Genomic DNA, 13,243 nt, shown 5'->3' on the forward strand with positions numbered 1-13,243 from the left:
CATATGGATAAACAGTGAAAACTGAATGAAAACATACAGAGGAATTGTAAAATATACACATCTAACTCATGCAACTTCATCTATACCTTCTTAACAATGAAAGTGAGGTGAAAGTCACTCAGTTGTGTCCAACTCTTTGCGACCCCATGGACCATACCGTCCCTGGAATTCTCCAGGCCAGAATACTGGAGTGGGGAGCCTTTCCCTTCTCCAGGGGATCTTCCCAACCTAGGGATCGAACCCAGGTCTCCTGCATCGCAGGCGGATTCTTAACAATGAAACAGAGAGGGAAAATAATGTGGATGCTTTCATTATGAATTTTACCTCTATGTAAAATACATGATCGTGGGGTAATTCAGAACACCTGTGATTTAAAACATGCTCTCTCAGCAGTAACTTCGGCTGCCAGTGTCAAAGCCAGATAATGGAAACAAACTTACAAGCACACCGCTAGATACAAACCTGTAGATTTCAACGTTCTTGCTCTTTTGTCTGGAGAGTTTAGAGGCGCTGGCTTCCCCAGCCAAGATGATAGCGTTGTCTTCCATGACGACACCAGCACACACGGTGCCCAAACCTTCCCCGTACTTGGGAGACGAGATGAAATAGGTCTTCCGCGATGCAGGGTCATAGCAAAAGCTGGCGTCCCCATAGTTCCTATGTCTTGACCTGATCCCTGAGGCATTGGTGCCAATGCACAGCAGGAGACTGGTGGTCTCCATGCCGTAACGAAGATTCAGGACGTGCGGCTGGGGCGTCTTGATGGCTTTGAACGCGTTCTGAATGAGGTCGATGCAGTTTGCATCGCACAGGAGCACTGTGTTCCTCCGCAGGGCTTGTCTCAGAAAGGAAGGGCTGACCAGTTGCAACCTAACCTGCTTCAAGAGCTCCACGAGATGCCCCGTGCGTTGGTCTGGGCGATGATTGACCCATCTCAGAACAAGGTCCAGAATGCTCTCCTCTCTGGACACGTTCAGGTCGTCTGACTGAATAAGCGTCAGGAGCTGGTGCACCTCCACTTCTAGGATCTCTTCGTGTAAGCTCACCTCAGCAAAGTGCTGATACAAATATTTCCTCGACTGATCAGCTAAGTCTTCAGCGCCAATCTGCTTTGCAAAATAATAGATGCCGACACAGTTCGAGGCATCCATGTGGGCCATCATGTACTTCTGACACACCTGGAAGACCTCCTCCATCTGCATGAAGTAGGCGGCCATGGCCACAGTCTGCACGTTGGCGTTACTGATCTCCAAAGCCGCGTGGTACATGTAATGTAGTATCACCGCCACGCTTTCCGCCGTGATGTCGTAGAGCACCACCTCTCTCTGGGTGCACTCGAGGAGCCCACAGGTAAACATGGCTTTGAAATAAGGACTAAAGGCAGCCAGGACCAGTCTGTGGCAAGGGAACTTCTCCCCTTCCGCGACGATTACAACATCGATCATCTCCGCTAAATCTTTCATGTTCTTGATTTTATTCAGTAAGTTCAAGCTGTGTTGGTATTTTTCTTTCCCCTCAGATTTGCACTCCATGGTGTCCTCTCCAACGTCTCTAAATAAGTCTTCCTTAAACGTAGCTTGATTCTTGAGGGCCTGTTTTCATGTCTGATTACTCACCAAGCAACAGAGATGTCATGAAACATTCCTGAGGGGAAGAAAAAAGGCAGGTTTCTTCTAAGAAAAAGATTCTCTGAAATTCAAACATCAGCATTAGTTCTAAGAGGTAGTATAGCATTAGTGGCTCAGTCACGTCTGACTTTTTGCGACCCAGTGGACTGTAGCCCACCAGGCACCTCTGTCCATGGGATTCTCTAGGCAAAAATACTGGAGTGGGTTGCCATTTATAAGTAAACATTCATTCCAAGCAGAGACTTTTTATATTAAGACAACCACTCGGGGACTTCCCTGATGGCCCAGCAGTGAAGAACCCACTTGCCAAGCAGGAGACGAGGGTTCAGTCCCTGGTTCAGGAAGATCCCCTGGAGAAGGAAATGGCAATCACTCCAGTGTTCTTGCCTGGAGAATCCCGTAGACAGAGGAGCCTGGTGGGCTACAGTCCACAGGGTCGCAAAGAGCCAGACACAACTTAGTGACTAAACAACAGCAAAAAAACAACAAAAGACAACTACTGGGGTATCTAAAATAATGGCATTGATAGTAAAAAAAAAAAAAAAAAAAAAACTAATAAATTATTAACCACGAACAATACTTCTCTAACTTATGGCAGAGACTTTTCTAGGAGGGCTGGAAAGACCTCCCTGCCAAGGCGAATGAAGAGAGAATGGATGGCCCCCTTTGTAAAAAATGATTTTACTTGCTTGTCTGTGGCGCGCTGGGTCTTAGTTGCCGGGCGGCCTTCTCCAGCTGCGGGGTGGGGCTGCTCCCCAGCTGCGGGTGCAGGCTTCCCAGTCCACGGGCCCCCTGCTCTTGGGTGTGTGGGCTTCAGGAACTGTGGCACTTGGGCTTTGTTGCCCCGAGGCATGCGGAATCTTCCCAGACTGGGGATCGAACCTGTGTCCCCCATGTTGGCAGGCAGACTCTCAACCACCGGGCCAGCAGGGAGTTAAGAGGGGCACCTTTTGTGTGTCCACTTCCTGTTACCAAACTCAGCTGACCCGCAAGTGGAGGACCGGGGTCATCAGGAGACAGTCTCTCTGCGGAGATGCAACCCCACCACCCCAGAGGTTACACGCGCCGTCCCCCAAAACGCACCCAGATGCGATCACAGCCAGCCTGCAAAATCACAAGGGGCCTTGTAGGCTGCCTGGAGAAACGGTCCACTAAAATTCTGCTCAGAGTTTGCTGTGGAGTAAATACTTCAAAACGGCACTTGGGAAAGCAAAGCACAATCAAGTGTCTGTTGATGTGAGAACTCAGAGCCCTTGAAACTTACAACGAAATCGTCCTAAACTTACAGAACCCACAGGAGTCAGACCCTCTCTCTGACCCTCCCTTGGCTCTCCCCTATCTCCCAGGATAGAGGCGGAGGCGGAATTACTTCTTGCCTGAAAAGGCACAAGTCTAATTAAAAATCTCTCTAAGCTTGTCTCAGCTTCACCTTCCCCAGGGGAACGGAAACAGGATGTTTCAAGGAAGCTAATTAGCCATTTTGCTCTAAAGAAGGACATTCCTAGAGTCGGAAGCCCTTGATGGGAAGAGTGGATCTCAAGTCTCTGTCACCCCGTCCAGGCATAACATGGCTGAAGTTGTACCCAGCAAGAATTAACATCGATGGCAGACAAGTCAGCAGAGGAGCTGAGAAAGAAAGGGAGGTGATGATTTCAACACTGTGAAAGCAGAATCTGTCAGCTGTAAGGTTATAAGCTTTCTAAATTTCTATAATCTGGTAAAGCATTAGAAATCTCATATGTCTCAATGAGACATGGCATGTTTTCGGTGTTGAATTAAAGTTCACTTCAGGAAACAAGGGTTAAGCATGAAAGGAATGTTTAATGATATAATAGCAACTATAAGACCTAAAAAATGACTGTGCTCAGGGGTGTGGAATCATAGTGACTAGCCAGGCCCAGAATCCGTACACTCGGAATGAGACCGCAGCCCTCCGAACAACGGCTCAGGCATATTTCAGTAAGAAGGTAAACTTCCTATGTAAGAGTTTTCAGGCCAGAAGTGAACCTTTGCTTTTTTGCTTTGTTGTAGATTTTTACAAAGAGAATCCAATTACGGGTAATTAGGCAGTCATTATCTGTCTGAGCTCTCCTGCAACACATTACAAGTGGTCCGAACCATATTATGCAGGCCTCTTCATACATAAACACATCAGTCAGATTTACATGACAGCTGTCGCCTCAACTTAAAAACTGTAAGACTGGTCTTACAAGGAAATAAATGTTTGAAGATTTCCATTCCATTTACTGATACATAAGACTCTTTCAAAAGGCACCTACCCCCACAGTGTAGAAAGCCAAGAGCAAGCTTCCCGGTGGGCTTTCAGGATCTAACACAATGCAGGCCGTTCAGCCTTGCTGGTTCCTAAAGCGCTTATCTTGATGATGCCTGAGGGAAATGAGGCACTGGGGACCCAAGCGTTATGACTGCAGCCTAGGATTTTGTATCTTTCAGGCAGGAACCAAGCCACCCTTGTTGAACCTTTTAGCTTAGGACTAGTTTCATAAAAACAGAAGTGGCATTCGTTTCAAATATTAAAAATGGAATCCTTGGTCCATGATGGATGGGTTTTCTGTCTTTAAACCTCTATCTTATTTATTTATGCATTTGGCTGTGCCGCTGTGGAATGTGGGCACTGCGGTCTTCAGGTGGCGTGTGGACCCTTAGTTGCGGTATGTGGGATCCAGTTCATTGCCTGGGGGTAGAACCGGGGCCGCCTGCACTGGGACCGCTGAATCTTAGCACTGGACCACCAGGGAAGTCCCTGGGCCGGTTTTCTTGATAAACACGTCACAGGTGACGTCTTACGTGCAGCTCTGTACTCACAGAGCCAGCGTTCTCTCAGCCCCCAGCCTGCCTCCCTCGGGGCGGAGTGGGTGGGACTCCCCACCACGGCCCTCGCCCTGAGCCTGCTTCAGGGGCTGGCGGGACCCTGAGACTGGCCTGACTGCAGTGACGCTCAGCCTCTGGTGCAGTGCTCGGGGGGCGTCCGCGTGCTGCCCAGATCAGGGGTCGGGGGGCGTCCACGTGCTGCCCAGATCAGGGGTCGGGGGGCGTCCGCGTGCTGCACAGATCAGGGGTCGGCCCTCTGCACCATGTGCCCACAGCCGGCAGGAGGACGGAGCCAGGACAGGAAAGGAGGCTGCGATTTCAGGGCGGCGACGCTTGAGACATGCCTCATATCTGTATGCTTCAGTTCAGAGGGAGATCCCACTCCCTCTGATGTCTGAGCAAGCTTGAGTTGGGGGGTGCTGTTGTGAGCACTCAGGAGGCCTCACTAGTATAAGTGGCATATGCGTGAACATGAGACGACATTGCATAAGGAATTGCAAATACATATTTTACAGTTTCACTCTTGCTATATCCTTACGTTCTCTGTTACTGCACTGTGGAGCAAAAGAACTGTAGAAATTTCCAGTGTTGCTCATTTCTCCTTGATAGAAGGTGGAAATCACTAAGTCAGCTCTTCTGAATTTACCTGTTCACATTCAGCGACCACATCTTCTAAGCAGAGGAACTGAGTCTTGAACCCAGACTCCAGAGCCTGCCCCCTTGGTCAGCCCTGTAACGCAAGCACCCGGCTAGAGCCAGAGAGGGAGTCTCAGCTTCGTGGGATTTCTGTCTGAGTTCAGGGTGGCCACTGCAGTGCAGGGGTAGCTATAGACAGTATGTAACAGATGAGCATCGCTCTGTGCCAAAAAAAAATGTCTTACAGACACTGAAACTTGCATTTCGTGCATTTTCACATCATGAAATGTTATTCTTCCTTTGGTTTTAAAAAGCCATTTAAGATGATGAAATTCATTCTGAGCTTGTGGGCTATACAAAACAGACCACAGGACAACAAGCCTGCCCACGGTCAGAAGGAAACCCGCCGTCCAGACCCTGCCGGGCGCCCCGCCTCCAAATCTCTGCTTCAATCCAGCTGGAGAGTTTTGAGACGGGGAAGGGTCAGATTCCTATTTTTAAAAGATCATCTGGTTGTCTCCCCGAGATTCCTGAAGATAAATCAATTTTCTAAATAAATGTTTGGATACAGTTTCTCTGCCCCAAACACTGGCTTCAACAACAACAGCAAATAATACTTTTCATAATTGGAAGAAGCATTTATGACTTTTTCAGATGGGCATATATATTTAAGTATCTGTTCCTTTTAACCCCCTTTTATACAACTTCTGAAAGCTACGCTAATTGCTATGGATTTACAGACCAAATGACTTTCCTGGTGGAGACCCTGGAAAACGCTTGGGCAGTTAAACACTTCAATAAGCGTCCCCAGCATTGTCTCTTGTACGTATAAGCTGTGTAGAAGACACTGGTATTGCAGACGGGGCTTTAAAGTGAGGCGGTCCCGGGTCTGGGCTCCCCGGGTGACTCAGACGGTAAAGACTGTGCCCGCAATGCGGGAGACCTGGGTTTGATCCTTGGGTTGGGAAGAACCCCCAGAGAAGGGAATGGCAACCCACTCCAGTATTCTTGCCTGGAGAATCCCATGGGCAGAGAAGCCTGGCGGGTTTCAGTCCATGGGGTCACAAAGTGTCGGACACGACTGAGCGACTCACACACACACACCACAGTCCTGGGTCTGAGCTGAGCCATTTACTTGCTGTCATCCTGGAACGACGGAACCTTTCTGCATGCTGGTTTCTGCATCAGTAAAGTGGGGGCGCTGTATATAAATAAAGTAGTCACAGTTGGATCAGTCCTTTGGGTCCAGGTGCTCATGGTGGGGTAGCAGTGTGGCTCAGAGGTGAGGAACATGGGCTTTCTCTTGGGTTCCTGAGACCTGGGTTCTGCGACCTTGCTGTGCCATTTACAACACGAGCAAGTTTCTTAGCCTCTTTCTGATTCCTGACCTGAGATTAGTGTCAAGAATTATATAAGAATAGTTGGGAGAATGAAATGAGGCCATGCGTCTCCAATATGTAATTTGCCTGGTGAAGCTGAATACACCTGGGCAAATAATTTTTGAACAATAAAAACGTTTGGGCTCCTAGACAAACTGCCCGTGGCACAGACTCGGCTCACAAGTAAAGGAGCTGACAGCAGCTTTCCCTGGGGGTGGGGGGGCGCACAGAGGGCATTCTCCTTTCATCAGCAAAATAAAACTGTACAAATGTTCTCAGTGATATCAATGGGAAGTTATTCTCTGCTCCAATTTATAGAAGACTCAATTGGTGCACTCATATTAATAGTGCCCATAACAATGGGAAAAAATGAGTAGCAAAGATAAATATGTCACAAGAATAAAGCCTAATTACTCTGCAAATCCAACATGCAGTTTCACCCACGTCCAGAATACTCAGTTTTAAGAAGTGGATTGCTATAAAGTTTAACGGGACATAAAAATGTTAATTTAAACTGCCAGTATTGTACTTTTACGATGTTTAGTTTTATAATCTTTCTAATACCTTTAAAGTTGCTCAGCTCAGTTCAGATCAGTCGCTCAGTCAAGTCTGACTCTTTGCGACCCCATGGACTGCAGCACACCAGGCCTCCCTGTCCATCACTAACTCCCGGAGTTTACTCAGACTCATGTCCACTGAGTCGGTGATGCCATCCAACCCTCTCTGAATCATGAGTCATACGTGACCATGCCTCTATATTTTGCTGAAGTTAAAAGTAGTTTAAATTCATAGCAGCACTGTTTGAATTAGCAAAACTTTGGAAAGAGCCTAAATGCCAATAACGGGAGAACAGATAGACTATAGCATACTCACTCAAGAGAATATTGTACAGTATTTAAAAAGAGCTTGTAGAAGCTTAAGAAAAGAATGAACTAGAGCTACATGTATCGACGTGGATGAATTTCACAAACCTTAGTGTGTGAAAAAGACCGTGAAGAACAGGAGCTGCGTGCCACTGATGTCTTGTTTAAAATATGCAAAACAATATTATATACTCTAATAGAATAAACATACAGTGCATATTATGACAATGTAAATATAAACATTGGGTGAGTGTGGTAAAGGGCTTTAGGGAGTTTTTTGCACTATTATTAGAACTGTCCTGTAAGTTTGACATTATATAATGAGAAGTCATGGGGCTTCCCTGGCTGTCCAGTGGTTGGAACTGTGTTCCCAGTGCAGAGGGCATAGGTTCAATCCCTGGTTGGGGAAATAAGATCCCGCATGCCACACGGTGCGACCAGAAAATAAAGAAGGAAGTTAGAAGAATTGCATATTCTTTAAGGGGATACATACAATTATAGTGGAATATAAAGAAATGAAAGGTAACTATAAACACCACCTTCAGGACAGCAGCTGCCTTCAGAAGGCATGGAAGGAAGGGGACACAGTTGGAGAAGGGTGCAAGGAGCTTCGACTGAATAATCCACATTTAATTTCGTCAGTTGCATGGGGGGCACCTGACGCATTTTATTATTATTCCTTATGCCTTTTTGCATGTCTTAAATATTGCATAAACTAAGTTTAAAATTAAAATTTGTATTAACATTAGAGAAACTTACCAACTTTGAAAATTGAACCTACACTGTAAACCACATTGGTGTGTGTATATATAGAGAGAGACAGACAGACAGGATATATAGATACATTATGAATCTACTGTCACGGTGAAGGCAACCTAACTTACGAGTCACTGGAAAATCCAAAAGCTTACACCCTACTTCTCCAGTCTGAATGAGAACTGCCTTGAGAGGAAGGCAGGAACAATGTCTTCCTACATCTGCTTTGGTGGGAAAAGAAGTTACTGGATTCCTGAATTAGTGTATATATTTTTTCCCCATAGACATGTTCAGTATGTGAGGAGGTTATAATCTGAAATGATAGAGTTGGTCAACAGCAAAGCCTTGAATTTTACTGATGAAAAAGACTGAAGACCTAAGAAATTACGTGGTTAGGGTCCCAAACTCCAGCATAAAACCCCTTTGAACAGATTTTGGTTGGCAAGCCGAGGAAGGTCAACGCGACCTCAGAAAGTGATGCCTGAGTTCCAGAGTTACCACACAGCCCTTCTGGGAGCTGGTGACTGTGCATGAATCAGTCTCCCCACAGTCACAGAAGTTATCTTGAGCCTGTTTTCACCAGCGCCATCCAGGCATCAGAAGGCCTCTCTGCGGCCCTCCCAGCCCTGCCCGTCTCAGAGGCTGACTGCGCCTCCCTGTGTTAGCCGGCTCCGTGACAGTGAACCCTGGCATCCCGGGCGGCCAGCCTCACATGTCGTTCTCTGTCTGCAGCACCCTTCACAGCTTCCGCCTCAAAAACTGGGAGTGGCTCTTCAAAATTCAGCCCAGACATCACCCTCTCAGTGAAGCCTTCAAGGCCCTTCCTTGCTTCTTACCTCGAGCACAGCAGTGACTTCGCTGTGGTTCAGTCACTCAGTTCAGTCGCTCAGTCGTGTCTGACTCTGCGACCCCATGGACCACAGCACGCCAGGCCTCCCTGTCCATCACCAACTCCCGGAGTCCACCCAAACCCATGTCCATTGAGTCAGTGATGCCATCCAACCATCTCATCCTCTATCGTCCCCTTCTCCTCCCGCCTTCAGTCTTTCCCAGCATCAGGGTCTTTTCCAATAAGTCAGTTCTTATCAGGTGGCCAGAGTATTGGAGTTTCAGCTTCAGCATCAGTCCTTCCAATGAACACCCAGGACTGATCTCCTTTAGGATGGACTGGTTGGATCTCCTTGCAGTCCAAGGGACTCTCAAGAGTCTTCTCCAACACCATAGTTCAAAAGCACTGTTGTTACCACAATTTATTTCTGTGTCCACCCCGCTCCCTTCTCACCAGGGAGCACAGTGACCACGGGACTCCGATCTTAATCCTCTTGTATTCTTTCTTAAAAAACATTATTTACTTATCTGGCTGTGCTGGGTCTTAGCTGCGGCATGTGGGACCTAGTTCCCTGTCCAGAGATCAAACCTGGGCCCCCTACATTGGGAGGGCAAACTCACAGCTACCGGACCACCTCGGAAGTCCCTCCTTTGTGTTTCTAACATCTGTCTGTGACACTGCCTGGCACAGGAGAGTTGCTCAACAAGGTTTGTGCAATTAAATGAATGCTTTGCTTAGCCCTAAATTACAAGTTCATAGCTTTTATGCATGTTATTAACCAGTATCTTGAAGATGTTTTCTTTCTACGTATAAAAGTGGCGCTTGATTCTTTAAGTTGCTATCCCTTTTTCCGAGGCAGATAAATGCTGCAGAATCATTACCTCGATTTCCTTGCCTGCAGCTTGACACATTCTGACATCCAGGTCTCTGGCCCTCAAGATCGGTCCCCAGGCACCGTGTGCTTGGGAATTTGGCCCTGGCCCCTGTTTTTAGGGGCCTGAAGCCAGAGATAGCAAATTGGCAGCTCACAGACTTTTTTTGGTAACTTGTCAACATGCAAAGCTGACATATTCCAGCATCCATTGAAGAAAAAAAAAAAAAAAAAGGAAGACAGGGCAGCAGAGGGTTCTTAATTTCCATGGCAAGGACCACCAGCAGGCCTTGGGTAACCCCACCTCTCAGAGGGGACACGCCCCCCCATCCCCCGCCCCTCCTCCCGGCGGCCTTCGCCCTCCTGTCTAACTCCTCCGGGTTGTTGTTTTCTCACCCCTACAGCCGTTACCTTGGTGACCCCTGGCTTCCCCACTAGTCCCCAACCCTATTGCCTTTCAGCATCACCATCCTGTTCAGAGCCTGGCAGAAACGGCTCTGGACCGGCCTGAGTGCACCGCGTCTCCCAGGCGTACTGACAACCCTGGATTTACTGCATGGTAATAAACCACACCCGGGCGCCAAGGCCGCCCAGGAGGGAGATAAGCTGCATAAGACGGGTCGCCTTTGCTCCTCCCTTCGCGGCCTCTTCGCATTCTCCCCGGAGCTTTTAGCTGGCACAGAGCTCCTTAAGAGTCCCCCCGGGCGTCGGGCGTCGGGGCGGGAGGGAGACGCAGGGCGGTTAGAATCTTCAATCTGCAGTGAAGACTCTGGACCGTGTGCTGTGCCGGGCACTGTCCTCGGGTTCCAGGAGGACCCCCGGGACGGGCAGGCACAGGCGCCCCCGCCCCAGCGCTCACGGGCCGGCGAGGGCGCCCCAGGACCGGGCGGGTCCCAGGGCAGGACTGCGCTCGCGGCGGAGGCGCAGGAGCCGGAGGGCCCCGGGACGCGCGGGTGGTCCCCCCGCCCCGAGGAGGGTCGCCGCTACTCACGGGGCTGCCCGGCTGAAGGCGCGGCCGCACTCGCTCCGCTGGGGCCGCCGCGATGGCGCCTGACCGGCCAGGCGCCTGACCAATACGGGCAGAGCCGGGGCGCATATAAATAGACGGCGCGGGGAGGGCGCGCGGGCCGGCGGGCAGGGAACCGAGCTGGCAGCTCCGCGCGGACAGGTGTTCGCCCTCCGCGCGCGCCCCGGCGCAGGCACCGCGCGCCTGCGTGTGCACTTGCGTGCATTTGTGTGCGTACAGGCGTGTCGCACGCGCGCGGGGGCCTCGTGCCCGAGCCTCGTGGTGAGCAGGGAGGTCCCAGCCGTCCTCGCGCAGTCGTCTGTCCTTTGTGGCTGTTCCGGCCTGAAGCGCTGGGAGCCCTGCGGTTCCCCGGGGGCGCACGGTGCTCATTCTGGAACCACACTGTAGCCAGGTGCCAACACCTCCGCACAGGCCACGGGCTCTGTCCTGTCCGCCTCGGCATGCTGGCCCTGCGGAGAGCACATGGTCAGGGAGTGGGCACTGATGGGGGTGATGGGGCAGAGCTGGGGAGAGGCAGGAAGCAGGTCTCACCTGGCGTCCCAGCTCCACTCCGCTCTGGAGGTGCCCTGACCTCCTGTGAGCAGCTCAGACTCTCGGGGGACATCAGCTGGACATCAGTCGCTCAGTCGTGTCTGATGGCAGCCTGCCAGGCTCCTTTGTCTATGGGACTTTTCCAGGCAAGAACACTGGAGTGGGGTCACCATGCCCTCCTCCAGGGGATCTACCCGACCCAGGGATCGAACCTGCAGTCTCCTGCATCGCAGGCAGATTCTTCACCGTCTGAGCCACCAGGGAAGCCCCGGGGATGCCCCAGGGACAGCAGACTGGCCGCTCACGCATCCGGCTCTCACCCACGTTATTAGAGAGCTGATGCTTGAAGGTGCTGTGATAGCCACCCTGCTCCCCGAGCGGTTTTCTCCTGAGGAGGCAGGTGTCGTTAAAGGAGAGGGTGGGAGGATTTGAGAGAATAGCATTGAAATGTATACAGGACCATATGTAAAACAGATGACCAGATGACAGATGACCAGATGCTTCATGTGATCTCGAAGCAGCATGAAGCAAGGCTGCCAGAGTGGGTGTCTGGGACCACCTAGGGGGTGGGGTGGGGAGGGAAGTGAGGGGGGTTGAGGATGGGATGGGGGGTGGACCCATATATGTCTGTGGCCGATTCATGTTGATGTATGGCAAAAACCATCACAATATTGTAACTATCCTCCAATTAAAATTAATCAATTAATTAAACATTAAAAAAAGTGCAGACTGCTCTCCCCACAGGTCTTGGAATTGGGCCACGGTCACCTCTCACTGATAACACAGACCGTGTCGGGTCCTAAGCCAGAGGCAGGACCACGTTTCTTTCGGAGGCTCTCCTGCTGTAACAACCTGTCACGGGAAGCGTGAAGAAGGGAGGTGCTGTCTGTCTGCTAAGCTTTGCCTTCCTGCTCCTGGGATGACGAGCCCCTTAGACAGCCCGGTCTGGGGGCAGCCAGGGCTGCACCCAGCTTAATCTAATAGATGTGAGGGGGTTTGGAAAGGTCATGAACCTTCTAGAAGCCAAACTTCTCTCCACATCCCAAGATGATTTCATTTCCCCAGCAATGAGTTCCTCAGATCCTGAGTACATGAATAATCAAATCTCTCTTGAGGCAGAGTCCAACTCATTTCTCAACAGGCCTGACTAATTGTTACTGTCTGTGGGATTATTAAGAGACTGTTCAGTTCAGTTCAGTTACTTAGTCATGTCTCTGCAACCCCATGAATCGCAGGACACCAGGCCTCCCTGTCCATCACCAACTCCTGGAGTTTACTTACACTCATGCCCATTGAGTCAGTGATGCCATCCAGCCATCTCATCCTCTGTCAGCCCCTTCTTCTCCTGTCCCCAATCCCTACCAGCATCAGGGTCTTTTCAACTGAGTCAGCTCTTCGCATGAAGTGGCCAAAGTACTGGAGTTTCAGCTTCAGCATCAGTCCTTCCAATGAATACCCAGGACTGATCTCTTTGAGGATGGACTGGTTGGATCTCCTTGCAGTCCAAGGGACTCTCAAGAGTCTTCTCCAACACCACACTTCAAAAGCATCAATTCTTCAGCAAAAGAAAGCTAAGTGACCGTTAGTATCTTCCAGATGTGTGCATTAAGAAGTCTTAGTTCGGGGACTTCCTGGGCGCTCTCATGGTTAAGAATCTGGAGACATGGGTTCAATCCCTGGTCAGGGAACTGAAATCCCACATGTGTATTAAGTCGCTTCAGTCGTGTCTGACTCTGTGCGACCCCATGGACTGTAGCCCGTCAGCCTCCTCTAGGCAAGAACACTGGAGTGGGTTGCCATGCCCTCCTGCAGGGGATCTTCCTGACCCAGGCATCGAATCGACGTCTCTTGTGTCTCCAGCATTGGCCGGCGGGTTCTTTACCACACACCG

General features: G+C 50.0%; 1 protein-coding gene across 1 annotated transcript in view; it reads right to left on the minus strand.

Moving 5' to 3' along the window:
- KBTBD12 (kelch repeat and BTB domain containing 12) overlaps positions 1–10,959 on the minus strand; it is a 53,380-nt gene extending 42,421 nt beyond the window's left edge. Inside the window, exons 1-2 of the mRNA XM_043886370.1 lie at positions 10,786–10,959; positions 463–1,644 (exon numbers count right to left, since the gene is read on the minus strand). Of these exons, the coding sequence (XP_043742305.1) occupies positions 463–1,532 (1,070 nt within the window). The 5' untranslated portion in view covers positions 1,533–1,644; positions 10,786–10,959. The remainder of the gene's footprint in view (positions 1–462; positions 1,645–10,785) is intronic.
- Positions 10,960–13,243: the final 2,284 nt, after the last annotated feature.

This window comes from Cervus elaphus, chromosome 24, assembly GCF_910594005.1.
Source record: "Cervus elaphus chromosome 24, mCerEla1.1, whole genome shotgun sequence".
Lineage (NCBI taxonomy): Eukaryota > Metazoa > Chordata > Mammalia > Artiodactyla > Cervidae > Cervus > Cervus elaphus.